The sequence below is a fragment of the Sylvia atricapilla genome, chromosome 3 (genome assembly GCF_009819655.1).
Source record: "Sylvia atricapilla isolate bSylAtr1 chromosome 3, bSylAtr1.pri, whole genome shotgun sequence".
In the NCBI taxonomy this organism is placed as follows: Eukaryota; Metazoa; Chordata; class Aves; order Passeriformes; family Sylviidae; genus Sylvia; species Sylvia atricapilla.
This window is the reverse complement of record NC_089142.1, coordinates 72160054-72186960: the sequence shown is the minus strand read 5'-3', so window position 1 is coordinate 72186960 and position 26907 is coordinate 72160054. Positions and strand designations below refer to the sequence as shown.

General features: G+C 43.6%; 1 protein-coding gene across 1 annotated transcript; it reads right to left on the bottom strand.

Moving 5' to 3' along the window:
• Positions 1-24481, bottom strand: CAPN9 (calpain 9). Its single transcript, XM_066315753.1, has 20 exons — positions 24028-24481; positions 19306-19375; positions 18778-18896; positions 18060-18193; positions 17538-17706; positions 16909-16992; positions 16578-16663; positions 14729-14806; positions 11332-11492; positions 10369-10526; positions 9531-9739; positions 8866-8902; positions 7692-7772; positions 7073-7130; positions 6420-6484; positions 4013-4081; positions 2541-2619; positions 1985-2101; positions 893-951; positions 1-111 (listed from the first exon to the last, which is right to left on the bottom strand). The coding sequence occupies exons 1-20, from the start codon at positions 24238-24240 to the stop codon at positions 85-87; spliced, it is 2073 nt and encodes a 690-aa protein (XP_066171850.1). The 5' UTR covers positions 24241-24481; the 3' UTR covers positions 1-84.
• Positions 24482-26907: the final 2426 nt, after the last annotated feature.

The following is a 26907-nucleotide window of genomic DNA, read 5'->3' as shown; positions in this document are numbered from 1 at the left end:
ATGTGAAGGGGACGTCAGGTCTTGGGGCAAAAGTCTTGGCAACAAAGTCGAAAGAAACTCCTGGCATCCCATCCAAATCAGACTTCAGATGTTCATTGCCAGGTTGATAAACTAATATCAGGAAAAGATCAACTTTACAATAAAGTATTTCAGGTCCTTCTCCCCACCCCCCATATCTTTCCCCAAATGAGAGCCCTTCCAAAGCAGTGTTTTGCTCTGAATTGACCTCATGCAGGGAAAAGGGCCTTTGCTCATTTGGCTTTTACATCCTGTCATTAAGGAGAGACTTCAGCCAGCAGGAAGGAATGAGGCAAAACTCTCCAAGCACTAAAAGCTGGAAACAGCAGTTACTTTATCTGCATCCCAGCCGTCCACATGGGTTCCCACATTTCTTTTCCCTGGGAGTTCATTGTGCCTCACCCCAGGAAGCTTTGGCTTAGTGTGAAATGAGAGACAGCTCACAGTAACAGGGAGACAAGGAGAGCACAAGAAAATAAGAAAGCTGTGCTGAGCAGTGTGAGAAGAAAATGATAGACATGCACAGGCGAGGCTGATCTGAATTCCTGGGGGATTCATGGGGAGTGAAAGACCAGCCCCCCCTCCCCCATCCCCATCTGCTCCTTCCTCTTTCCCCCACTGAAACCTGGCACCCAAGGAAGGAAAAAAACCAGAGAAACTAGAAAAGGGCATGGGAAGCTGTCAATATGCCCCAGGGCAAGGAAGGAAGGAAAGAGCATGGAGGAGATTTAATCAGTGTGTGGGCTGTAGCAGATACCCCCCTGCACTCATGGACACCTGAAGTGTCATGCAGAAATACTCCAGCTCCTAGAAGACGGCAAAGCTGTAGAGAAACCCCATCATTTTGTCAATATTTATGAATCTGTGCTCATACCTCGCCTATATTCAGGTTAATGAACTCCTTGTTTTTCGCACTCAGTGCTTGGAATACTCCTGAAATGAGAAACGGACACCAGTGCTATAAATACACCTCATCCATATTCATACACGAGCTCTCCATCCCACAACGATGAGTGGCCATGCCAAGGAGAGGGAAGGCCTGGCACAAGGGCAGATTGCTTAGGATTGCTCCGTGGTGGTAGCTCCTTTGACAAAGCAAAGTCCTTGCAAGAGGAAATGTCTTGCTGACTTAAGGTCTTTATGCAAGGCTCACTTCAGGACTTGTCTAGAAGAAGTGTCCTGAATGTGTTAAACAGTCAAATTTGGAGGATACTCTGAAATCAAGCCAAGCAATTTGCATTTCTTTATATATCTTATTTAACTTCTATCTCTCAGGAATTTAATAATTCTATTGCTACAGTCAAGGCAGAAAGTAAAGAGAAGAACAAAAGCAAAAAAATCACTGAGGAAAGTTGATTTGTCTTCTCATAGAGTGCATTGGGTTTTATTTGAATTCAGAGCCACACTAATGATCACTTTATCCAGCCATTTATCCAGCCTTTTAACCTATCTCTGCTAGTGTTGCTTTGTAACGAGAGTGACCCTGTGCAAGACGTGAACTGAGACCTTGGGTGCCTTGGTGTACAGGGAACCACATCTGAAGCCAAAAGGGAACATGTTATGTAAAAGATGCAGGAGATACCTGCCCAAGCACGTGCAAATTTTCGCTTTCCATAAGGCACAAGTAATATTTGAACCTTGAACTTGCATGATCCCAAATTAAGCTCCTGAGTGAGCCACAAGAAGGGTTACAACATGGACTTTACCAGCATTCTTCACATGCCTTCAACATTGCTGCAGAGTTTATGTAGCAAGCTCTATTCACATGGGGAAATTTTCCATCAGCAGCAGAACATTTTTCACGTTACAGGAGAAAAAGCCATCCTAAATGCAAATGCTAAACACAGCTCCTTTCTGTTGGCCTTGTACTCCATCTCAGATATTGTGCAACAAATATGCTCAACAGCTGAAGAAGAAGAATTTCTTTTTAAAGGGGGATGAAATTCCAGAGGAAGAAGATACTCACGACTCGCATTCTCCAGGCGTATTAGGCAGTTCAGAAAATCATCAAATTCAATCTGGAACTGCTCATCAGAGTATCGGAGGACAATCAGTTGCAGCAGGTAATTGTTGAGCTGGTATCCTTTCCAAAGACACACAAAGTAAAAGTGAGCAACCTCACACATCAGGGGCAATCTACAGATCTCTACTAACTAATCTTGAAAACCACTTAATGGAAGGATATCCTTTGGCACACATCTGTCCAGAAAGAGATCTAACCACAAAGTTCCTTAAGCCTGCAAAGAATAACAAACTCTGAACAGGATATTTTTCAGGCACTGCAGTTTCTAGACCATGAAAACTGTAATGTATGAGAGACCATACTGTCTTCTTGAATTTGGAGGGATTTCTGTGAAATTATCTGCTTTAATAAAAATAATTTGTGATGAAATGCTAATGCAGTGATTGCTCTTCATAGCAGATTACTCACTATTCCTTCAACCCTTAAATGTAGATTGTCCTCTGCCCCTACACTGATCTGCCCAACAGGTTTACCAGATAAAATGCAGTGCTTATCTTACCTGCAGCTTTAAGAGCACCACGAAGCTCATAGGAGGACATGGAGCCAGATTTATCAGAGTCAAATTGAAGAAAGATACTCTGTTATGAAAGGAGCACACAGAAAGCTCAGTACTGGCATATGAAAGGGAACACAGATATGGCACAGAAAGGCAAGGTGTTTATCTCCAACTGCACAGTATAAGCATTTAAGAAAGCTGAAAAGGCTTTGGTCTAGATCCAGTCTTAGTTTATAATGGAGGAGCAAATCTTGGTCCCAATTCTCATTGTCACATGAGCAGGTGGTTGTGACTTAAACAAACTGCCAAATCCAAGCATTAAAAAATACTGAGTTGCCCTTCATTAAAAATGTCATGATTTTTTTAAAGTGATTTTAACTGGAAAGATGCATTGTTCTCTGACTTTTTACTCTTAATTGACACATTCTCTTAATCTTCTTTTATGTTTTTCTCCGTAATTCTGAGCACTGGAGACAAACTTTTTAACATGATGTTAATATTGTCACTTATTTGCTTCTAAGTATAAAGGTCCGAATAGACACATTCACAGTACAACTAAGAAAATTGGTCAAACAGTTTGAATTTTCACCTAAATATTAAGCGATTTTCAAGCTGGAGTTAAATTCCATCCTTTTTCTGAGACAATAAATACAACTCTCCTTTGGAATATGAGTTATTTGGAGCTGTCGTCACATTCAGCTTAAAATTTTCCAGCAAATATATGTGCAAATCTTCCTACAGGATACAGGGGCTTCTCAAGCCCCTTGTTCAAACACAGTGTGTCCTTTGTTAAAAGAGATGTGGCATTAGTGCCCAGAAAAAGTGTTGGCCATTTCTAATGGGCTAGACAAGAAGCAAAGAACTGCATATTTTGAATGCTTTGGTGAAGCACGAATTCAGAAAAACCTATTAATGGCCATAAGGAAACAATTATAATGTCTTTTATTTGAATATTCAGTCTGTGATTGATTCTGCAAGCCTACTTATTCTTACTGCCATATACAGTGGCAGGGAAATGTGTTTAAAATTAGAATCAGCATTTTCCCAGACTTCAGTGCAGTTGACTCCTGAGAGATCAGTAATGAAAATGCAGTGACTTAGGAAATTATTGTTCCCCACTAGTCATGAATCATCACTTTCTTCTTCTGTACAACAGCAGTTATGGAAATTCTTTAAGTTTTATTTTGATTGGCTTGGTTATTAGTGTCCATTGCATTCTTTATCCCAAACATAGTTGATTAGCTTACAAAAATCTCAGTTATTTCTAGAAAACCATTATGGTTTATCATCATGGAAAGCTAAGAATGTCTTTGACTATCCAAAACAAACCTCACACTTTTAAAACATTTGTTTTGTGTTAAAATTCATGGCTTGAACACACTCCTGTCTCCATTTTTGTCTGCATATACCTAATAAACTGTTCAGGAAGTAGCTAATGAAATGGAGGAAAAATTATAGTGGATAATGTCACCTACTATCCATTTCTTCATTTTTTCCCAGAAAACTTTGAACTCACTGAATTCCAGTTTCCCGTTGCCACTGGTCTGGTAATATGAACTGAGGAAAAAGAACTTGTTATATGAAAGCTCAGATTCAGTCTGAACTTATCAGAGTAATTCCTTTAATCAGAAAATGTTAAGTTGACTGGAAAGCCTATGATGCTGCTGAAACTGGCACTGGGATTTCTCATGAGGTAGAGTTCTAGCAGTTACAGTCATGCCTGTGGCTGTGATACTGCAGGAACATTATGTGATATAAAAACACAGCTGAGCAATTCAGGCACTACATGGGGAAGAAAGACAGATTATTCTAAGGCAAGAACAGTTTGGGGTGTAAATGGGATATAAATGATTCAGAGAATTAAACTACCTGATTAAAATAAATTGCCACTGTACCCAAAGGAGTTAGTCAACCAATGTGCTGTTCAGTATTTTTATCTCGAGACCAGGCTGTGTTGCAATGGCTCAACCAAAAATTAATGTGATTACTGGGGTGAGACTGGAAAATTCTGGTCCTTATGGTCTGAAATAAATGCCTGTATAGCAGTTTTAGGAGGCAGTGGTTGGATCTTCCTGGCCTTCCCTCTGCCTGAACTGAGGGACTTATTTCACTAAGTTACTGATGCCCTCTAAGCACAGTTCAGTTCCAGGATGAGGCACCTGCTCTAAAATGCTAAATAAGAAATGGCCCCATTCTCCTTCCTTTTTCCATCTTGCCAGGACAAAGCCCTTGCTCAGATGGACACTGGCTCAGTGAGAAGTCACAAAGGTCAAAACATGCCAAGTGGTGTCTGGCTAACACCTGCTGTTCTTTGAGCACCTACGCTGGAGACATTGTTGAGGGCACTCACAGATCCTAAGGACATTCTCACTTCTGCATGTTTTTACCCAGGTAACTTCTTCTTCCCAGGGTCATGTAGAATTCTGTCCCTGATCCTCACCACCACATGGTGACTGCTGCCAGGGAATTCAGTAACATGTGACACAGAGAAGACTGTGCCAGGATTGACTTGGGTTTGCATTTTTATGGTTTTGCTCCTCCATTGTGCTCCAAATAGCATGTCCAGAGAGGGATGATTGTGTCTGTGTTCCTGGTGCTTCCAAAGCAGAGGAAGAGACGTCTCCCATTTATTCAAAACTATGCAAAGATTTACTTGGAAGCATTGCAAATGATGGAAACTATTCAGCTGTATCCTAAATAGTAAACCTAGAACTGCTCCCATCCTTCAGGGTCAAGCACAGGTCCTGGCTCTGTGCCAATACCATGTAAGGATGAGATGTGATCTTGGACCAGCTCCCTATCGAGGCTTGGTTTTTAAGCAAGGAAATTTAGAACTGGTCCCCTGTTCCTCATTACATGTGCAGGGTGACTAATCTGCATTGAATTTTAATATCATGAACTAGCTTTCACAGGATAAAATTTTGTCTGTTTTGGTTTTCTCTTAGAAGTGTTTGAGTGGATGTTACCTCTGTCACGGACTGAAGCAACAAAAGCAAAAGACATCTCAGCTGAGCAAACAAGACATAACTCAAACATTAGATACCTGCCTTGGGGGACAGTTTTGTCTCACGTGTAACAAAACTGTTTATTGGGAAAGCATACTGCAGAAGCAGCTCTACCTCAGGAGAAGCCATGCTAAGCAGGAACCAGAACTCTGCAAAGGACAAATCTGGTGGGGAAGCACTGGCTGTGATTCACCTCACCTGCTGTCTGAGCAGTCATTTAGCAGCCCTCAGTTAGGTACATCCAGAACAATTAATTACACATCCCCTTTTGCTGTCTACAAAGGAAGTCTAGAAAGCTGGCTTAGATGTAGATGCCTACACCACAAATGCCTAAATTTGGACAGACAACTCTCACCCACATGTCTGTTTCCTGAAGTCCCAGGGACTAGCTGAAAGGCAAGATTTTCCAGTTTTTAAACTGATTGTCAAAAAAAGAGTTTTGGTATCAGCAATTTTCACCACTGCTGATCCTTAATTTCTGACCTATAACTTGCATGTGTGACTCTGTCTGGTGAATTTAGCTCTCCAGACAACAGACTTTCTGAACCTAAGTCTTCTAGGTCTCTTTCAAATAAACTACAGCTTAAAAACTGCATTGTTCTACACAAAAGTAGCTTGAGATTTGCTTCTAAAGGTGGTTAGCATTAAAGCATCTGCGTCTAAATCTGCAATAGAAAACAGTTTGTCCTGAAACTCCTAACCCTAAATTTCTAAAATAAAAATCAGGATAAAAATCAATCAAAGTATTTTTGTTTTCTTTGGGTACTGATCTGCCATGACATTATCAAATCCATTTCTGACATCCACGACATATAATGTTACACACAATTACATTCATTCCTCATTTAAGCTTGCAGACACTTATTTGAAAGGATACATCCATAAGAGAAATGATATTTCGGCATGAAATGAGACTTAAGTTCTTGAATTTTATGTTCTTTGCTGAAAAAGAACAATAATAGGAAAGAAATCATGGGCAAAGGTGTCCTTTATAAACAGAAAGGAGAAAATAGGACTCATGAACAGAGATAGCTGACTCTTAGTCCTTGTTGTGGGATGGCCTGTGAACTGGAAGGTGCAGGCAGCTCTCACTACAGAGAAGTCTCAGTCCAGACAGACATGCATTTGTTGGAGACATGGCTGGAAATACTGCCCTTGATTTGTAAATCAGAGAGTGACAGGTTTTCCCCTGTACAAAGGGCCTGTAGCAAGATCAGGAGCTACATCCTGATCTTAAAAGTCCCAGCCTAGTGTCTGCCTCTCCCCTCTCCCCAGCAGGATGGCAGTGTGATATAGAGCTGGCCTCAATGAGCTGACATGGATCATGCTGGAGGCGGGGCAAGCTCATGGTTAGATCATGGACCAAATGCTTTCCTGGCTCTGCTCTTGCTGGCTCAAGGACACCAGATTGGGGTCATTAATTTAATTTTCTATATGTAAATGAATTTAATTTTCTATATGTAAATGAATTTAATGGCAGATTTTGTACAGTTGTATACAGCCCTTAACTTAAAAGTTGTCAGCACTTACTTTTTTTTAATACAGCATTCAGAACATATTCAAGTTCTTCTGCGGATATCTCCATGTCCTTCAGAAAACAAAACAAAACAAAACAAAAAACAAAAACAAAAACAAAAACAAAAAAACCCACAAAAAACCCCAAAAAAACCCTTAAGCATCTGTTACTTGAATGTTTCTGTAGACACACATATCAAAAACCTCAGAAAACACAAACATCACTCATCTGTACTTGATTGCAACTCAGCAAAAGAGAACCAAACAAAACCCAGAAAAAGCTAAAAATTTAAGGGCTGAGAAAATACAGGAGTGCTGCTGTGCATAAGTCTGTCTGCAGGAGATCTCAAGCGGGAGCTGCTGATTGAAAGGAAACTCAGCTGCGACTGAACATTAAACCAGGTAGGCTCCTTCATAGCTTGAGTTCTAGCTTTGGTCCTTCTGCTTGCTCACCAGGAACTGCACCTTTATCCATCGAGCCACAAGGCATGGTGACATCTGGTGCCCAAACACCACACTGCAACTAAGGATACTCCCAAAATATGTCGGGTTTGTTTCATGTGGCCCTGGATAGGAGCAGAAGTCTTTCCCCTCTTTTAGCATCTTGCTCTGACCCAAAGTGTTTTGCACTCACCTTTCCCGAAATCTGCTCAAACAGTGCCCGAAACTGCTTTTCTTCTTCAGTTTCTCGTGGGCTTGGGGTTGGGTGTAGAGGCTGCAAGACCAACCACACGAGTCCTTATAAAAATTGTAAAATGTGAGTTTTCTCCTGCAAATAGCCCCTCTGTGCACCCGGGATCAATGCACATCTTAAAATAAGGATGCACATGCTCCTGAACCCTGCCAGATCTGAGGGCTCCCAGCCACCTCTCACTCTCTCATTTCCTTTGCCTGGGCAAGTGTGTAGTGTGCCATTGCCCTGGTAAAAAACCAAGAGCATTCATCCTGGAAAACACCTCTCCTCTCATCCCACCCTGCATCATCCTGTTTCCCTGGGCCTCCAACAGCCACAGCGCTGTTGAGCTCTCTTCCCACATCGTCCTGGGACCCCTGGCCCTTCTTGAGAGCACTTCAGCATATTACCCAGCACAGATCAATTTTGCTACAGAACATGGCCCTGAGATCCTGGAAATGAAGATGTCATTGTTAGCTGAGTCCTCGGAGCAGAGTTTCACTAAAGAGGGACAAATTAGATCTTGGCTTAGCTTGTTTCCATGGAAAGGAACATCACAATTAATGGCTTATTTGCAGGGATACACTTAAACAGGAGCTGACTCAGACCCAGCTGCAATTAGTGCTCAGCAGGCAGACCAAGCCATTCAAAGCAAAAAGAATTCAATCATTTCAGTAGGCACGTGTATGTGTAAGCATTCCCATTCCCTCTCAAGTCCTGTGGATCCTGAGAAGTAAAATAAAGATATTTACATGCAAAATTAATGTAGGTCTATTAGACATTCTCTTGTTCTTACTTTTCACAATAAATAAAATTTTTAAAGATGTGAACAGCCATGTGGCTCCCCAGTACTAATGGGTGGTGCTTTCACTGCACACGTGGTGGCTGACACCCACCTCTCATGCTGACTGGCACTGACTGCCTTCAAGGGGATGGGAAGCATAATGATTATAATTTTGATTGTTACAGCTCTTTTACCATATTCAGCAGAGCTTAGCATTTCAGTGACATACACAAAGCTGGCAACTGTGTAACATTCCTGTGAAATGAACGTGGTTTAGCCAAAGACAGTAAAAGCAATGTGCGCTGGCTTCTGCTGAGCTATTCTCTTGCTATTTTAACTCTGTAGACTTACCTCAGGGAGATCAATGGCAACGTTTTCATCTAGATCCCTGGAGAAAACAAAACCTTATTTGGTAGCTGAAGGTATTCAACATCTGCTTGGGGTAGAAGCTTGCTTATTACCTTTTCCCCAGGTGGATGATAAAACAGCGGTTTTTCATTTAACAGCTTACATTTAGCTAAAATTCATCAAACAATCAGATTTTTTCACTTTTAAATTTTGGTATAGGCCCTTAAAAGAGACATTAGGCAGGACTCAGGGAGGACACAGCTGTGCATGTCATCTGCTAAGTAATTAATCTCATTCTTTATTCATTATTCATTGTGAACGTATTTTTCCTCAGTATGTTTTTTAACATGAAATTGTCTTTTGGACAAACTTTGGGAGGAAACAAATAGGAAGCAAACACTGCTGTATTCACAGAGATCCAAACAGTGCCAGGCAGCTAGCAACTCTTCCCTGTCAAACTTCCAGCAGATTCATCATAGCATGCCCTATTTCCCCACCTTCTCAACTCCTCTTAAAAAAAAAAGTCAGGTTTAGCAAAAATGGGCAAATACAAAAAATCTCCCAAATGATCAAGGGTTTGCCATGCGGGGTCCCTGCTGTAGAGTTGGCTGCCAACAACCCCACGTGCAGGGGAGCACCGGAGGACCCAAAGCTTGCTGCTGACTTACTCAGTGGTGGCCTTCTTCTCAGAGAAGATCCTCAGGCAGAAATCTGCCTCCTGGTGCGGCTCAAATGTGGTGGGAATAAGGATGTAATCACCTGGTGGCAGCTTGAATCGGTGGGATACTTCCCTTAAATTGATGTAGGTTTTGCTCCTGGCCTTGGAGGGGTGGTACCTGAAGAAGTCTTTGCCCAAGTGTCCATCTCTGCCAGGGCTCTAGGATGGGAAAAAAAAGGCAGTGCTGCACTGGCCAGGGTGTGTTGAAAGCCATATTCACCCCTTTCCTAATCACAGAGCCAAATTCTCCCTGGCACAGTTATTACCCCAGGCTATGATCCTGACTCTCATTTCCTCTCCTAGGTGCTTACAGCAATTTAGCTCTCACCTTATGGCAAGGACCTATTACCACTGCCCTTTCCCACCCAGAAGGCAGTCTCAGAGTACTCTGGGACATTGTCTTCCTACTTGAACATTCCCTGCCGTTAAACATCACCATCCCAGACACAACGGCACAGAGCAGTGACAACAGATTCACCAGCCTCAGCCTTACTCAGGGACGGGTGTGTGATGTGTCCCAGGATGCTCAGAAGAAGCAGCATTCCCTCTCCCTGAGCCAGGCAGGAGGTGACAGAATCATGGGGCTGAGGGGTCTGTCCAAGAAACCCATGGCCACTGTGACAACTCCTAAACTCTCCTCTGAGAGGATTCCATCCTCCATGGGGTTTGATGTAACTGAGAAGATTATTTTAAGAGCAAGGGCCCTAAAAATAGGGCAGGGATACAAACCCAGAGAAAGTTCTAAATGCCCATAGTGCAGCTCTTGTGCTGTAGCAGCAAAGGAGTACCTCATAAATAGAGTAGCCAATGGTCAGCATTTCAGCTCCAAGCTTCTTGAGTTTACGGCGACCCTTTTGCATCAGAGCTGCAATGAATGTGCACTCATCTTGTCCATCGTCCTTCTCTGCCAAATGCAGCTTGATTTGTGGATTTGTCCAGAAAGTCTCTGCCAATGTAAAGAGCACCAGAGAGTCTCTTGACTCAGAATAATAAACCACCAGCACTACTACACAAAAATACCCCCACCAAACCAAAAAAGACAATGAAGCTGAGGTTTTGCTCAAACTTAGTTTTTCCATTAATCATTATACTTCTTTCCACGAAGCTTTGCAAAAAGTAAGCCAAATCCCAAAGTCTTCCATGGAGCTAGGTGTAGGAAAGATTTTAGGTCTGGCGCTTTATTAAGTTACCATGGTTCAAATTAAGCTGTCAGCTGAAACTTTGTTAAAATTACATAGCTACAACGATCCCATGATGCTGGTGCAATCTGCACTAACACAGTTCAGATCCATGACACTTCAGAATCAGCTTCAGATTGAGTTAAGCTGGGCTTTTTTGTCTCATTTTACTCTTGCTGCTAAAGTTAAACTGGCTTATTTGAACCTAGTCCTGCTCATGCAGATGTCATTAAGAGGTAAATCATATCCAATGAACCTGAGAGCAAAAAAAGGCAACTCTTTCGCCACAAAGTCTCAAGTGGGACCCTATGAACATTTATCATTTTGTTCGTTGCTGATTTCTTCATTCAAAAGGCCAGTCATGGAAAGGTTTATCTTTAAAGTACAGCACTCTTAAAGCCTGTGGTTCGAGTTTCCTCATTTGTCCCTTTGGCTGGTTCCTGTCCTGCACTGACAGCTGAACTGTCCTGCACCCACATCTATGGCTACAGAGCTTCTCTCTGAAGAGCTATAGCTGAGAGTGGGTAAAGATTTCAATGCCTGTTTCTCATTTTCAAACTGATATGTACTTACCTAGGAAATTTCTACATCCTCCTGCAGTGGCTCCGCGGACCCAGCTTCCCTGGTGGATGGTCACTTCCCATTTGTGGGCAGTGCTGTCTCCCAGGGCATCTGGAGTCAGGTTGCAGATCTCAACTTTGTCAAAATGCACTTTGAAGTCTTCAAACTTCATCCTGAGTGAAAGACACAGTAAGGAACAGGCAGCCACTCGTTTTTGTGAAGGATGCCCAGCAGAAGTATTTATCCCCCAGAGCCAGATCACCAGTTCATGTAGGGCACTTTTGGTGACCTTGGATATATGCCAGTGTACAGCAGGAGAGCAACTAGCTTTCACTGACTGTGGTGTAAAGCACAAGCATCCTTTTTGTCTGCATCTCATTCTAACACATCTTACATTTTATTCAGTTACAATTTCTTTTATTGAGTTACTATTGAGTCAAAGATGAAATAGAAGTGACACTGGCATAAAACCTACAGAGGAAAGAGTTAGTTCATCAGCACCATCCTGGCTCTAACAGCTGCATCTGTATTGCCAAATACTCAACCAAAGGATTGTCTGGCGTGTGCAGGAGCTAGATCTTCATACAAATAATCTGTGTGTTCAGTGTCAGGCACAATGATAGCACAACCAGTAACACATGGCAATGGATTAGTGAAGTCATGATTTGATTACCTCTCTGCATTGGAATTAAAGTCTCTTTAATTAAAATTAAAGACATTTGGGTCTCTGCTAAGGTTCCTAGGCTTAAGTTGCTCCCTTATGAGTGCCTGGGACCTTGTTCTAGCAAAAATATACACCGAACATGAGAGATAAAGTGTGTTTGGACTTGAGAAATGTCTCCAACCTGCCCTTGAAGGTAGCACAGACACTTGCCTGCTACTGTGGCCCACAGACTGCACTGCACATATTTTATGCCCAAGGTGGAGACATGTAAATGGCAATGGGAATGAGGGAGCAAATGCCACAATATGGACAGTTTTGAGCTGCTAGGCTGGGCTGGTTGAAACTAGCCTGTTCAGCACATGGAGAAGCAGATATGCCAGGAGATTTTATCCAGCAAGCACAAGGGCAAAAAGATACCCGTAGTCCCATTGGCCAAGGGGACTGAGGAAACAGCCAAGAGAAGGGACACTCAGAGCCAGGCACCACTGGGCACTGGGTGCAGGCCTGAGCAAAAGGGAACAGTGCACAGAAGCTTTCTGAAGGACAGCAGCTTGCATGGTGTGCACCACAAGGACAGGAGGCACATATTCTAAGCCTGAGGGTAGCCTTGGTAGGCTGAACTTCCCTCTGTGATGCATTAGGCCTTCATGAGGGCAATTTGGTGTCTGGATATGTTTTCTGCTCTGAATTGCTATCTGGAAGAGCCCCCCTCTCTTCCTGGACCATAGAAATAACATGCAGAAATGGATCTCCTTCCCAAAAAAACCTCCTGTAACTATCCTTTTCCTCTTGTGGCAGATGCCTAACAACAAAATGGAGTAGCAGGAGGCAAAAGCCCTCCAAGAGTCAAGTTTTATCTGTGGCAGTGGCAGATAGGACCCAGCTAACCCCCACTGTGCCTCATCCAACACAGCTAGTTCCATTTTTCTTCCTCATAACAAATATATGTCTGTGGTGGTATTAATTTACACTTGCTATGGGCCATTTTACAACTTGGTTTTGGTGTTGAAAGAAACAGCAGGGTTTGCTTTGCTAGTTTAGCCCTAGGCACTGCTAATTCTCACTCTGATGCTCAGAACACTAAAGCAGGGGCAGCACAGTAAAATCTGTCTCCAAATGGCTTGGTTTCCTGGCCACACTATGCAGTTTTGGGCTCTTTGGAAATGTGCTGCAAAGCAGAGGAGGGGGTTGCCCTTTGTAGATTAGATTTGACTTCTAGGAGGTAAAACACCTGTTCTGATTTCCCTAGAGCTGTTCTGGGTTTGTACTCATGAAGGGAGAAAACGACTCTGACCCTATGATCTTACGAGGGAAGGGACTAGGATGAGTGAGAAGCTGATTTCTTAGCCAGCCACAAGATGCCCCTTTGCATCTACTGGAAGCACCTGGACAAGACCAATCTGAACTGCTAATAGGTAGCCAAAATGTCTTTGGGGTAGTTAATGAGGTAAAAATGGCCTCAGCACAGTCACCGTGAATATTTTCTTCAGTTCTCATAAGTCCAAAGAACAAAAGGGTCTAAAAAGGGATTTTGCCATTAATTTCACTAATCATTTGATGCCTACTTGCATACTTTTACCTCCATCACATGGTCAGGCTTTAAGTTCTGCCCTGTATTGAGATACTTGCTGGAGTTGGTTTGGTTCCGTGTAAAGTCTTTGTCTCCTTTATACTCACCACGTAAACTACAGCTGCAGCCAGGTCAAAAACAGACAAAAACCCACCAAATCCAAAACCGAAATAAACACAAAAGATTTTGAAGAAACTGCAAATGCAGTTTGCCCTAATGCATTTGTTATGTCAATGGCAAAATAACTCAAAATATCTTCAGTAAAAATGCAGGAATGGAACAGCCACTAGACCTACTTCCCTCCAGATACCAAAATTTGAGATGAATCATTTTGTGTGACTTAATGTGATGCATTGTCTATTTCAAATAACTTCTCAGGCCTGAAGTTGAACTTTGGTTTAACTTGGAGGGAAAATCTGGAATAGCTCCACTGCACACCTCTCTAGATTTACCTCTGTGTAAAACAATTGAGCATCTGGCCCTCAAGAATGTGACCCAACACATTGTCACAGCACAGTCAAGATAGGGGGGATCACATGCAAGTTAGCCATCTGCTCTGAGATCACGAACTTGGCATGAAGAGTACTTCACACTTCTAAAGCATTTTCCACCATGTTGGTTTCTTTTTTCCTTCTCTTTTGTTTTGTTTTGCTTTGTTTCATTTCATTTCATTTCATTTCATTTCATTTCATTTCATTTCATTTCATTTCATTTCATTTCATCTTTTCTTCAAATTTTCCTCAATTTCACACATATCTCAGTGCTCTTTTACTTTATGCAACTAGTAGTATTGCTTCTCAGGACTCATTCTCTTCCATTGCATGCCCAGAATGAATCTTGAAGGCATTTCATAGCTGATACAGTGCCATAAAATGATCCCTTCTGTATATCTTGCCTTTGTTCATGGGAAGGATTTAAAGGGTGTTACATTCATAGGAGACACACAGTATTTGAAATACCAGTGCCATTAACTAAACTGATTTTTGAGGGCTTTTGTTATTGAAACAGATATAGGCACACATGAAACACAGAAAAAAAGAGAGCATTATACCTGCCCTCTCTTAGACAGAAACTGAGAATTGCAGCACTCCAAGGCTTCCTCCCTGTTGCTTGTTTCAGCCACTTGCACTTTGATTTCTAATTAGAGTCACACACTTTAGAAACCTGTGGCTTACCAGAACTCTCCATCATCCCGTGCTGCCTGCGACAGGCGTCTCTGCTCCTCTGGGCTGACCAAGCGCCACTCTGCAGAGCTACAGGAAAACAAAACCCACCTTTACTACAGGGATAGGGCAATTCATTCTCCCTGGCTCAGAATGACTGGCTGGGCATAGCAGGAGGCTGTTCTTCTCTCACATGGGTTTTATTTGTGCAGCTTACACAAACACAGTTGCATCTAAGAGGTTTCCTGATCCTGCTGGCACTCATTTATCATTGTACCAATTAGTACAGCCAAAAGCAACACCAGGCCAAAGGTCCCAAAGCTGCTCCAGAGTGGTCTTAATGTGAGTTATTGACACTGGGACTGGTCTCAGGTGTTTGGGTTGGAGATAGTAGGGCTATTGGTAAACCTCAAGATGTTGGTAAGTAAACTCTCTCCTTAAATCTGTATTCCATCTGTTGCGTCATCTGCTTTTTAATTCTCGTTGCTAATTTAGGGCCAGATGTTTTTTTCAAAATTGAGTTAATGGGAACTGAATGGGATTGTTCTCCTGCACAGAGAGATTTGGTGGAGTAACTGGGGCACCAGGTTAAGTCTTTGCCTCCTTTTCACTCACCCTTTCAACTCCAGCTGTGGCATGTCAAAACATAACAAAAACTGATAAAGCTTTTCAGAAAACCTGGAAGTATATTATATTTCCAATTTGACATACTAAACTTACAGAGTAGAAGGCACGTTGTGTTGTGGTTTTTAATTCCAGCAACCACTGCAAAATGTTAATACAGGCTCCTGTACTGACCTGCAAACCCCTCTGCATCCTGAGTTCCAGAAAGCTTCCCAAGTGCAGAGTCAGAGCTCTGCTTTGCAGAGACAGTCTTTTTGATGAACAGCATAAACTGCCAGATGCCTGTCCTGATCATAACCTCTCCATCTTTTTCAGATTTAAGAACTCATTATACATGTCAATTATCCATGTTTTTCTTCAAGATAAAGGATCTCAGCTGATGTGGATGTATTTAATTTACTTCTGAGCCATGATAAGGACAGGGAAAATTAAAGTAGTCATACAAATGATTACATGTCCCAGCAATATTAAAGGGCCAGGCAGGTTAAGGTTCCTCTCCTCTGAATCCGTGTGAATAAAAAAAAAAACCTCAGTAGAAAAAGTGAAACAAAATTGAAACAATGTGTATGTGCAAAAATATACTAAAAGGTGTGTGTTGGAGAGGAATGTAATATTGATTTTTTATTACATATTTTTTTTAATTTTGTATTGCTTGCAATTTATTTACCACTAGTAGTAAACCTTGACTGGTTTTCAGGCCAATCCTCTTGTGGTTTGGGGTCCTTCCACAACTTTGGCATGGAGAGGGTCTCATTTAATGGCCATATATTAAGATATTACTCCTGATGTGTTTAGAACCCCCAAACACTAATATAGAAAGATGCAAGCTGTTCAGAGGGGATAATACACTCAGTTTCAGCTTATCTGTAGTAGGACAAAGTATGGATGTTATGTTACAAATACCACAGCAATGAACTTATAAATACTTAACCAAAAATATCACTCCAAATGTATAACTTTTACAATTTGGAATGTATGAAAATTAACTTACTTACATTAATGCATGATTTCTGCTAATGTTATGTTTTGAGGGCTAAACAACCTCAACAGTATCCCTGCATGGTGCTGCTTTGAATACGCTGAGGGGGAGATGCTGTAGGGCACTAATACTGTGAGGCATGTGCAAACTCTTGGTTAAATTTCCTATGGAGCAGCTGAGGCTGCTGGAAGCCAGCTGTGGAGCAGAAGCTGGGATTTGGCCTTTGCAAGGCCACTGTGTAAGGGACAGTGCACCCACTTGTCACTCCAAGGGCCGTTCCACTCCACCTGTCCCCACGGGTTCCTGATCCTTATGAGCCGCACTTGCCGGCCCCTATAGCTCACCTGGGGAAGAAGGAAATAGAGAAAATATCAGATGCCAGGATCTGGGAGCAAGGCATCCCCAGTGTGCAGAGGCTGGTGTTAACAGCTGGGCAAAAGGTACAGAGTGCCAAAGGAGGAGTGGGAGGGAAAGCTAGATGGGAATTTGGGCAACTTCCCCAGGATAACCTCCCCAGTCACCTGAGGCTGAGGGGACACTCTCTTATCTTTTCCCCAGGTGTCTCCTTGTCCCCAGCTGCTGGACATACCTCCTCAATGCCAGTCACAGAGTACGCATGGCCTTTCACAAGGCCAAACGGGGTTCGGGCTTCTGACTCGGCAGCACTGCTGGTCTGGAATAGGGGAAATAATGTGAATTAACCTCTCTCTTCAGGGTGAGATCCCAAGTGGTGCCACCTGGTCCCTTCCAAGAACCAGGCTAGCCAGTGGCTAAGCCGTACTACAAACAGGGAACTTGTCTTTCTGCTCAACCATGGTGCAACGGCCCGCTTTTGGGGGAAAAAAAAAAAAAAAAAAGGAGGGTTTTAAGTGTTTTTCACTCAGAGCAAAAAATGAGGTGGTTCCAGGGTGGAATTCCTCCTCTGCACCTATGATTTTGTTTCAGCACCATCAACATTTCCAGGATCTCAGTTTTAACTCTCAGACTGAGATCAGGAGTTCACAGGGTCACATTTCTTGTAAAAACGCTGAGATGGACAGTGATGGTGATGAAGGGTCCCATCAGTCAGCTGAGTATCACACTGCCTAGTTCAATAAAAATTTAACTAGTCTTTGCAAGCAGCAAACTTCATCAGTAGAAAAAGTGAAACTCAAACCAGAAAACACTGAACCCCAAAGTTGAGGGCTCTGAGAAACTGAGACCCAATTTCTTACTTACATCAATGGAGCAGCCCACCATTGAGCATCTTTTCAGGGCTTTATCTAGGATTTCATAGAAATTGTCAGGAGCCGCCTTGACATCATACATTTCTCCTATACCCCCAGTGAAATCCTCCATGGCCTCTATCGTACTGCCACCCTTCAGAGACTCGTAGCTGCCATTCAACCTGGAAAACACATGCTGACTGTGAGAACTGCTTTCAAGATATCCATGCTTGAGAGCTTTCTCACACGTGGGTCGAATTGCAGCAATAGCACTGAAGTCAAAATAAGTAACCCAGAGAGTACCCAAGCAGTAGTATCAGGGTCATTCTGCTTCCCTTTTTAGGTGCATTTTTAATTCATCCATTTCTCCATATCTTTAAAGCCTGGGGGTGTTCTTTCTTTAATGCCAGTTGTCAGGCTGGCAAGGGCAGCAGCAAATGCTAGAAGCTGCTCCCTAAAATTGTGAATACCATATGAACAAACTGTGAATAATGTATGCACAAGTAGCAAATTATGTATGTGCAGTGGGACTTACTTGGCATAGGCTTTCTCTAGTAAGGCACTCCAAAATTCATTGAGTTCAGCTGAGTGCAGGAAAACCAGCCGGCCCTTGAAGGTGGGTAATCGGTCATCAATCACGACATCCAGCCACTCGTTGTGCTGCCAGAACTGTTTAGAAAGCATGGAGCATGAGTTTGCTGACAGCAGGGCACTGCAGGGTTCTGGTGTCCCAGCATTTCTAATTGTAACTGAGTGCTTGATTAGAAGACATGTAAATCATCTGTTCCCACCCTGCCATGCAAGGCTGCTCTCTAGGAAGGGTGATCTGTCTTAAGGAAACACCAACACTAAATGTGCAGACCTGTACTGTAGCTCCTTGTCTGTCTGGATAATGTCACTCATGTAGCTACACAAGTGTTCACCACATAATTCAAGACTCCTTTAGGACACACAGGTGTTGCAGATCCCAGTTCAACTCCTTTAAGGAATTATATCCAAAGTGAGGTGTGTGTGCCTAGGAAAATATGATTTCTAAAGCCATATATCTGTCCTCAAAACAGGAGTTTCTGTGCCTGTGTGAGGCTGATGCAGTCCTCTAGTCTGTTTCTCAAAACATGAACAACATGAGTGTAAGCTCAGCAATCCTATTTTTTTCAGTGTTTCCTCTGCAGTACCTGGCAACCTCACTGCAAAATAGACCGTGAAATGTAATGACAGAGATGTGTTCATTCTGTGACAGCTGTTCACCTTACCTGGAAGTGAAATATTCCAGCATAATCTGGCCCAAAATTTTGATCCAGTGGCACCACTCTTGCTAGTGTTTTTTCATTCAGTGTGAGAGAAGCTATGGCTGCTAATAGCCAGCAGTCACCTGTGGATTAAGGGGAAAAGAGGAACAAAAGGGGTCAGAGGAGATATTATGACAATTAGCTGCCACTTCCCCTGAAATCCAAAAGACAGCCTGCGTGTCCCCAGAGAGGGTGTCCCTGCCTGGCCAGGGCAGACTGTGCTTCAGTCTGGAGGTGCTGGTAGACAAAAGACTCCCTTGGGCTCACAGTACATTTGAGTGAAGATCCTTCCCTGATCCTGAATCCCACTGCACCAAGATGGTCTCTGGCATGGATGGAAGGGAGCTATCCAAGAGGGAGCTGTGGGCCAGGTCTCTAGCTCCACTGCTCCCACCAGTTCAGGAGGGACAACATCCCCTCCCGTGTGAGGACACTGCTGCTGCTCCTCATGGTGGTAGACATGAACACATCCACCCAGGGCGAATCACTCACCAAGATCTCCTTGACAAATGTCAGTTCTGGTGGCTCCTCCAAGGATAAACTTGGGGTCTTTGACAATGTCCTGCAACAGTGAGACAGAGAAATTACTTAGACTGTGCCAGGAAAACATCACCATCACTCTGAAACAGACTTGCAGCAGTGCTGACAAACCCCATGTGCCACGAGAGCTGTATTATCCTGCAGCAGTGTTGCCACCACAAAGAGCAAGATGGGGAACACTTGCTAATTAATTACAGTGTAGAGCAATTAAAGAATAAACTATCCTCATTTTTTTCATAATTGCTTGGCCGCTAATGAAAGGCTGGCATTCTTTATTCATCTGTAGGCAATTGTTAAAATATCATAGCACAAACTCATCCAGAAGATTGATGTCAGGTTGCAGCCTCTGTTAACAGGGCTGTTTGCTTGCTTTCCTCCAATGGCCGGGGGGGGGAAAAAAAAAAAAAAAAAAAAAAAAAAAAAAAAAAAAAAAAAAAAGACCATTTAACTGAACATTAACTGAACTAGTAAGCCTTTTATTTACTTGCATGTAATACCTGGAACATACAGGGTGTGACAACCATGAGACAATTTCCTCCTCAAAAAAGCAAACAACAAAGACATCTTCAGTCCTGTTAATTTTTAGGAGGAGCTAACACTACCTACCCCATGTGGTTAGAGGGAATGGTGCTCATGGTGGCATTACAGCAATTCTCAAGCATTCATTAGACTGGTTTAGTTCAATTACTAGTACCGTGGCTGGACAGAAAAATAACAGTGATAAACCAATAAATGGGGCACGAATTTCTCTTCTCTTCTCTTCTCTTCTCTTCTCTTCTCTTCTCTTCTCTTCTCTTCTCTTCTCTTCTCTTCTCTTCTCTTCTCTTCTCTTCTCTTCTCTTCTCTTCTCTTCTCTTCTCTTCTCTTCTCTTCTCTTCTCTTCTCTTCTCTTCTCTTCTCTTCTCTTCTCTTCTCTTCTCTTCTCTTCTCTTCTCTCATTTTTCCCATGAACAGTATACTGAATGTAATTGATTGAATTGAATGGAAAGGGGGAGAGGAGAATATCTAATATGTCACTGAAGGAATATGCCTGTAGTAATCAGTCTGCCCTGATACATTATTGCAGACCCTGTGGCATGAAGCAGATCCTTCTAAGTGGCAAATTAGACAAATTAATGGAGAGGGCGGGGGAAATAGAAGAGCACATTCAATCATTTAATCCCTGCATTTGCCTGGATTAAATTGAGTGGCTTTGTGTTCATATCACTGCATTTTCTCAGACCGTAGGGCAGAATATTGATAGTTTTGTTTAGCTTCCTGCACTTACTGCTGAGGCACCTGCTGCTGGCCACTGCTGGAACCAGGGCACTCCCCTGTGAGCCAGCACTGCTGCTGCCGAGCTCCCCCTGCAGAGGCAATATTGAGGAGGAAGCTGGTTTGCATATTTTTTGTTTGTCTTTGCTGGGGAGGAGGTGGTGGCCAGGTTGTGCCCCGGGGAGGAAGTACCACACAACATCCTGTCCCCAGTGTGTGGAGCAAAGGGAAATCAAACAGCAGCTCCTCCTTGCCTGGCCCGCCTGCTTGTTAAATACACTCAGTGTTGTTGGGACTGGGCATGAACAATAAAACCACAGCTCATTGCCTTTAGACATTGATATAGCAATGGCTGATAAAGTAGCTGATCTTCAACGGCACACTTTATTTCATCACCATTGCTCTGAGGAGATGTAATTCTCATTGCAACTAATGCATTTATCTGTTACCAAGAAGCCCTGTGTGTTAGGACAAGATAAAAAAACCTTTCCACTGACATGGGTTTGATTCATGACTCAATTGTATTGTTTATTACATGTAATTGTTTATTACATTTCTCTGTAACTCACATATGGAAAAATGTTTTCAAACCTCCTATGTTTAAAGCAATAAAAAAAATATTAAAATATCAGTAAAAAGGAATTGAAAGGACTGGACTTGTGCCTCATTCTCTGATGCACAAAAGAAAACACACTGCAGTTTTTGAGTGGGTGTTGCAAAAATAATTCATAAAAAAAGGACTTTCAGACGGTATAAGAATCTATCAGGACTTTTAGCATGCTAAAGGACAAAACCCAGCATTTATGCACAGCATGCAGTAATAAAAGAATTCACCTGCACAAGAATATTGCCTAGAAGTAGGAACATGCAGTCTTCAGGGAGATGAAACACAGTGACCCGTGACTGTCCAGATGCTGCACTAAAGCTGTGTTTCTTTAAACACAAAAGAAAACAAATTGCATCCCTGTGCCTGTCTTGCACAGAGTAGAGGGGATAGAGACCTAAGACACGCTGGGGGTGAGATGGTTTAGGTGGTTTCTGTGATTACATTTCTCTGTCTGGTCCCAACCGGTCATACTGGTTGTCCTTAGTTGTTCATACTGGGAATATTTCTTTCTTACTTCCTCCTGTAGACCACAGATTCATTTGACATTGGTAAAACCCATTTGTCTTTCCTTTTTTGGGTTGGGTTTTTGTAATTCTTCAATTTCTACATCTAACTTCCCAGACATGGGGAAGGGGAAGCGGAAAGGGTCTTCTGTTCTTCAGATTGTTCTAAAATTTTGAATTTGTAATTAAAAAGGATTTTAAAGGATTGCTAAACAAAGTCACTAAATATCTTTCTAAATCTTGGAGCTCTTCACTTAAGCAGAAAGTCAGATATTTATCTGGTGCAGATCCATGTAGCTCACTGATTGCAGTGGGAGATTTACAGATTACTCCTGCTGCTACAAACATGTATACATGCAGATATATGCATGTCAAAGTAATGAGAAAGCCTTCTCTACACTCATTACTAAAGATTAAACTCTAACAGATTGTAAATCAGAAGATTTAGATTATTTGTCCCTGCAATTACACACATGTACTGTGCTACACTTCATCCAAGCTACTATCAAATACTGGTGGGAAAGGCAGTAAAAACCAGTCACCAAGAAAAGAAGTTGGAATATAGATACCCTACCCAGAGGCCATGTTTTTGTGCTCATCCTCTCCAGCTGTGGCAGCTCACCTGGCACATGCTCCAGGCTCATGTTCCCTTTGCATAGTAAAACGTGTTAAATTGAAATTGTTACAGCACCTCTATTTTGCTGTTGCTCCTGATGGATAATAGAGATGAAACTGATTTAACTTAAATGCTAAGGAGCCAGAGCAGAGCATAACTAATACCCTGTCCTTACACATCCTCTCAGCCTCCCCTGAGTTTTATTTCTCACAGTGCAGCTCACAAAAGTGCGTGGGGGGGAGTGGAGTGTAAAGGCAGATGCCATTTGAGGTAACTTACTCATCCTGGAAATGTTTCCAGTTCAGCACACAAAGATCCTGAAGATAACAGACTATTCTCCACTGCCCCTGTGTACCACACACAAGGACACAATGGCTCTCAACCACTCCTGGTCACACTTTACACCAAATTTTAACTGTTCTGAAGCCATACAAAGACAAACCAGCACCTAAGAGCTGGGCAAAGGAAAACCATTCTTTATGATTTAGTGACAGCCACGTGCATTTTTGATGCCTCATAGCACTCCAGAGTCACCACACCCGAAGCATTTCAGCCTCACATCCCTCTCCTGTGCTGGGAGATCAGACCTCCAGACCACCTGGGTTTTTGGAGTACAGATAGGCAGCAGTGCCTGTGGGGGCTGCACTTAGCACGTGTAGGGATCTCCAATTTTTTCCTAACTGAAACTTGTCCAGGAGTAACAGCTTTAATTCTGCTCTGTATCAGCACTATGTTAACTACCAGATGCTGAGGCACTGAATGCTTATCACTGTGAATTAAGATAATTTAAACCCTTTTTTAAGCTTATGTTGTTCATTCTCTCCCTTGATATCACTATCACCAATTAAAAGTTTTTTACAAAGAAAGAAGCTTTCAGACTACGAAAAAAAAAAAACACGAAAAAAAACCAACAAAAAAAACCAACAACACCCAAAACCAGAATAAACATCAGTCTTTAGCAAAGAAATGGAACGTCCCACATTTTTTCTGTGGTTATTAGTTACAGAGTGAAGTGGGGAGAAGGAAGCTGGAGTGATGCTGGGTTTGTGATCTGAGAGCATGTGATTGGTGCAGCTTCAGGCTCCCACTGTGTTATTAATGACTCTTATGCAAGATGCATTAAGAGATACTCACTGAGCCCTTGGCTACTGCTGAATGGCTCAGTAACCACGGCATGCATCTGTAATTTCTCTGCGTTCCCTGATGAAGGTGAACAAGTAAGACTCTTGTACTCGAGAAGTGAAAAGGTTTGAATTTTTGAAGTTTATCTTAATTATGAATTTCCTACATCAACAACACTCAATTTTACACAGTTAGAGCATTGTCATAATGTTTTTTACCCTTAATTCCCTGCATGGACTCTTACTGTCATCTTTCGTGTGGCAATAATGTAAGACAGAAGCTGATTATGGGTTCTTTATGCATGCACACAAATACACATGCATAAGTGTGTCTCTACGACAAGCTACACCTGGAACATGGCGTGAAGCCTTCCAGCCCTCTCATCCTGCAGCTTGAGCTCTTTGGGGAGTGGTATCCCAATCCTGAGCCACTGCTCCTGAGGCGGGAAGGGTTTCCCCCTCACACTTCATCTCCAATCTCCCTGAGCACTCCCCGTATTTGGTGCATCCCCGAAGCACAGCGGTGCCTGACTTGGGGCAAGACGGGAGGAGCGAACACCACGGCATACTCACCCCAGGCCTCTTCCAGACGAAGGGAATGGGGGGGTTTTCACTGAAGAAAAGAGACGAATTGCAGGCGGGGAAGTCGCAGTCCTCAAAGAGCACTCCCCGGCTCAGGCACTCCTGCTTCAGCTGCTCGTAGCCCTTCCCCGAGCTGTGGGTGCCGCGGGCAGCCCCGGGGTGCGCAGCCGGCCGCGGCTTCGAGTCCTGGTACAGGTAGGGCATGTCTGCCCCAGGGAGCCCGGCGAGACAAGGCTCGGCTGGTGACGGGGCAGAATGAGGGCAGGACAGGTGGGGAAAGAGAGGGAAGCAAGAATACCTCACGTGCTTTGTGAAGGAAAAGGGGGTGGAAAGGACTCTGTGTTGAGGGAGCCGGCAATATCTCCAGCCCTCCTCCGTGTCACCTCCTTGAGCTGCTGCTGAGTGAGGCTGACCTCCCGGCTGCTCTGCGCAGCACCGGGGACAAACACCCTGAAAGCAAACAGGGAGGGAGGGCGGCCGGTCCCGAACGCCCTGGAGCGGAGCCGCCGGGCGGGGAAGGGTGTGCGCGGCCCTGGCACGGCTCCACTCCCGGCACAGCCCCGGGGATGGCTCCGAGGTATGCAGAGCCCAGCCAGGGCCGCTGAGCTGAGCCCTGGGGGAGAAAGCAAAGCCCGCGGCGGGCTGCGGCCGCAGCGCCAGCTTCCCTGGCTCTCTCAGGCGGGAGAGCAGCCTGGCCTGGCTGCGGCAGGGCCGCCTCGGCTGGCTGGGGCTGTCCCCGTTGGACATCATGCGGGACGGACAGCGGGGCCAAGGGATGCCCGTGGCCAGGACTGCTCTGCCGGCAGGGGCCTGGGCACAGAGCAAGCGCTGGGTGTGCGCAAAAGGGGTGTGCAAAGCTAGGGGGAGGACTTGGAACAGGACACTTGCTGGGCAAACACAGGAAAAGCATTAGAAAATGTTATCCTGAGGAGGGATTCTGATGGGCCACACACTGAAGGAGTTCTCCGTGCACTGTATCACGTAATTTAAAAAACAAATACATCCTTGTCACCGATTTCCAGGTTTCATGACCTTGTTCACCTGACCACTAGTAAAGGATCTGAAGCACAAGTCTCGTGAGGAGCAGCTGAGGGAGCTGGGATTATTTAGCCTGGAGAAGAGGAAACTCAGGGGAGACCTTATTGCTCTCTACAACCACCTGAAGGAAGGACGTAGCCAGGTGAGGGGTTGGGCTCCTCTCCCAAGTAACAAGCAGTAGAGCAAGAGGAAATGGCCTCAAGCTGCACCAGGGCTAGTTTATGTTAGATACTGAGGAAAATTTCTTCATGGACAGTGTTGTCAAACATCGGAACAGGCTGCCCATGGAAGTGGTGGTGTCACCATCCCTTGGGGATATTTAAAACATCTGCAGATGCTGTGCTCAGGGATGTGGTTTAGTGGTAGACTTGGCAGTGTTTGGTTGGTGGTTGGACTCAATGATAAGTCTCTTCCAGTCTAAATGATTCTGTGATTTTTCTGCTTAGCAGCTTTCACCTGCACCATTGTGTCTCACACTGGACAGTAAAACACTGTGCTGGAAGGATGCCAGACAACACGCCATGGATGCACTAAAGGAATAACACTCAGAGCCAGACTGGGATATTCATTTCTGCTTGGAAAGGGAGGAGATGCCACTCTTGTGGAACAAATTACAGTTTGTGTAGTATAAAACACACCCCTGAGTACAAACAGCACTCAGCCTCCCCTTGCTTTAATGGGCCCTTTGGTGGACCAGTTTAGCTTGCTGCCAAGAAATGATTTATGTGGAGCAATTAGGTGAAACAGAATTAGTTCCTTTCTGTTCTGCTATTTTTCACAGCAGTGCTGGGAGGAAAGCTTTCTTTTTCAGAACATATATTCCCATGTTTATTCCCCGTAATTGCATCCGTTGTTGATGTCTGCAGGCTCCCTGCTGAGACCATATTGTGCAAATATATGGATACTGTCCAAATGTGTGAGAAGAGGCAGGCCTGGTGCTCCAAACGTAGCCACCATTTGACCAAACTTTAGGTTTGCAGAATAGAGTCCAAGTTACTCATGTCAGCTTTTCTACAGCTGGTGAGAAGATTGAAATCCCCAGAAAGTGACTCACTGTGTACTCATCCTTAAGATCCCTCCAGAGATGACTGTGTCTTTCATTTGCCTCTAGACAGACCCTCATGGACTAGCTTAAGGTAGATGCACAGATTAAATACATACAGTTGAGTGAGAGGAACCCCACACAAGGGGTTAAGGTGGGTGGAAGGCTTTTCAGTGCCAACACAAGCCCAGGGATGTGAAGTACCCAAAATCTCATATTCAGCCAGCAGCAAAACCAGGAACTTTATCCACAACACCTCTGTGTGGGCTGAGGCAGATTCTCATACACCAGAGTAACATGTTGACTGGGGAAGGAGAAGTTCCGTTCCCTAGACATACAGACTGCACACCTGCTATGTCCCAAGGAGAGTTACTGTGTATCACTTCAGGAAATTTCTTCTTTTCAGAGTTCAGCTGCAGATGAAGGTGTGTGGACTATGAACTCTACTGGTGCAGATTCTCTCCCATGTGAACATTCTGGTGTGCAGTAAGAAATTTTTTCATGCTGAAGCCTTTCTCCCAGAGGGCAGGGACAGCCTTTCCCTCTCCTCACCTTGTTGCTTCATGTCGTGAAACTGCAGGAAAATTCTTGTCTCTAAGATGTCAGCCGTGGTGTCAAGCCACTAAAAGTGCACAGGAGAGATGGTGTCTGGGGTCTGCAGGTGGAAAAAAGAGGAATGAGCAGAAAACACTTATAAAATGCCTCAGTTCTCATGAAAATACAGTACCTTGCCCAACATATGTTAAGAATCATGGCCTCTTTTTTTGAAGGGCAGAAACAAACAAATCTAT

Bases quoted from the DNA above. Each gene is read 5' to 3' on its own strand.
- CAPN9 (XM_066315753.1), bottom strand. From the start codon at position 24,240: ATGCCCTACCTGTACCAGGACTCGAAGCCGCGGCCGGCTGCGCACCCC. The intron at 16,993-17,537 runs GTAAGTAAGAAA...CCCCTATTCCAG, and splicing joins TGGTGGGCTGCTCCATTGAT to ACCAGCAGTGCTGCCGAGTC. The intron at 9,740-10,368 runs GTACTCCTTTGC...TTCCCATCCTAG, and splicing joins TTGGCTACTCTATTTATGAG to AGCCCTGGCAGAGATGGACA.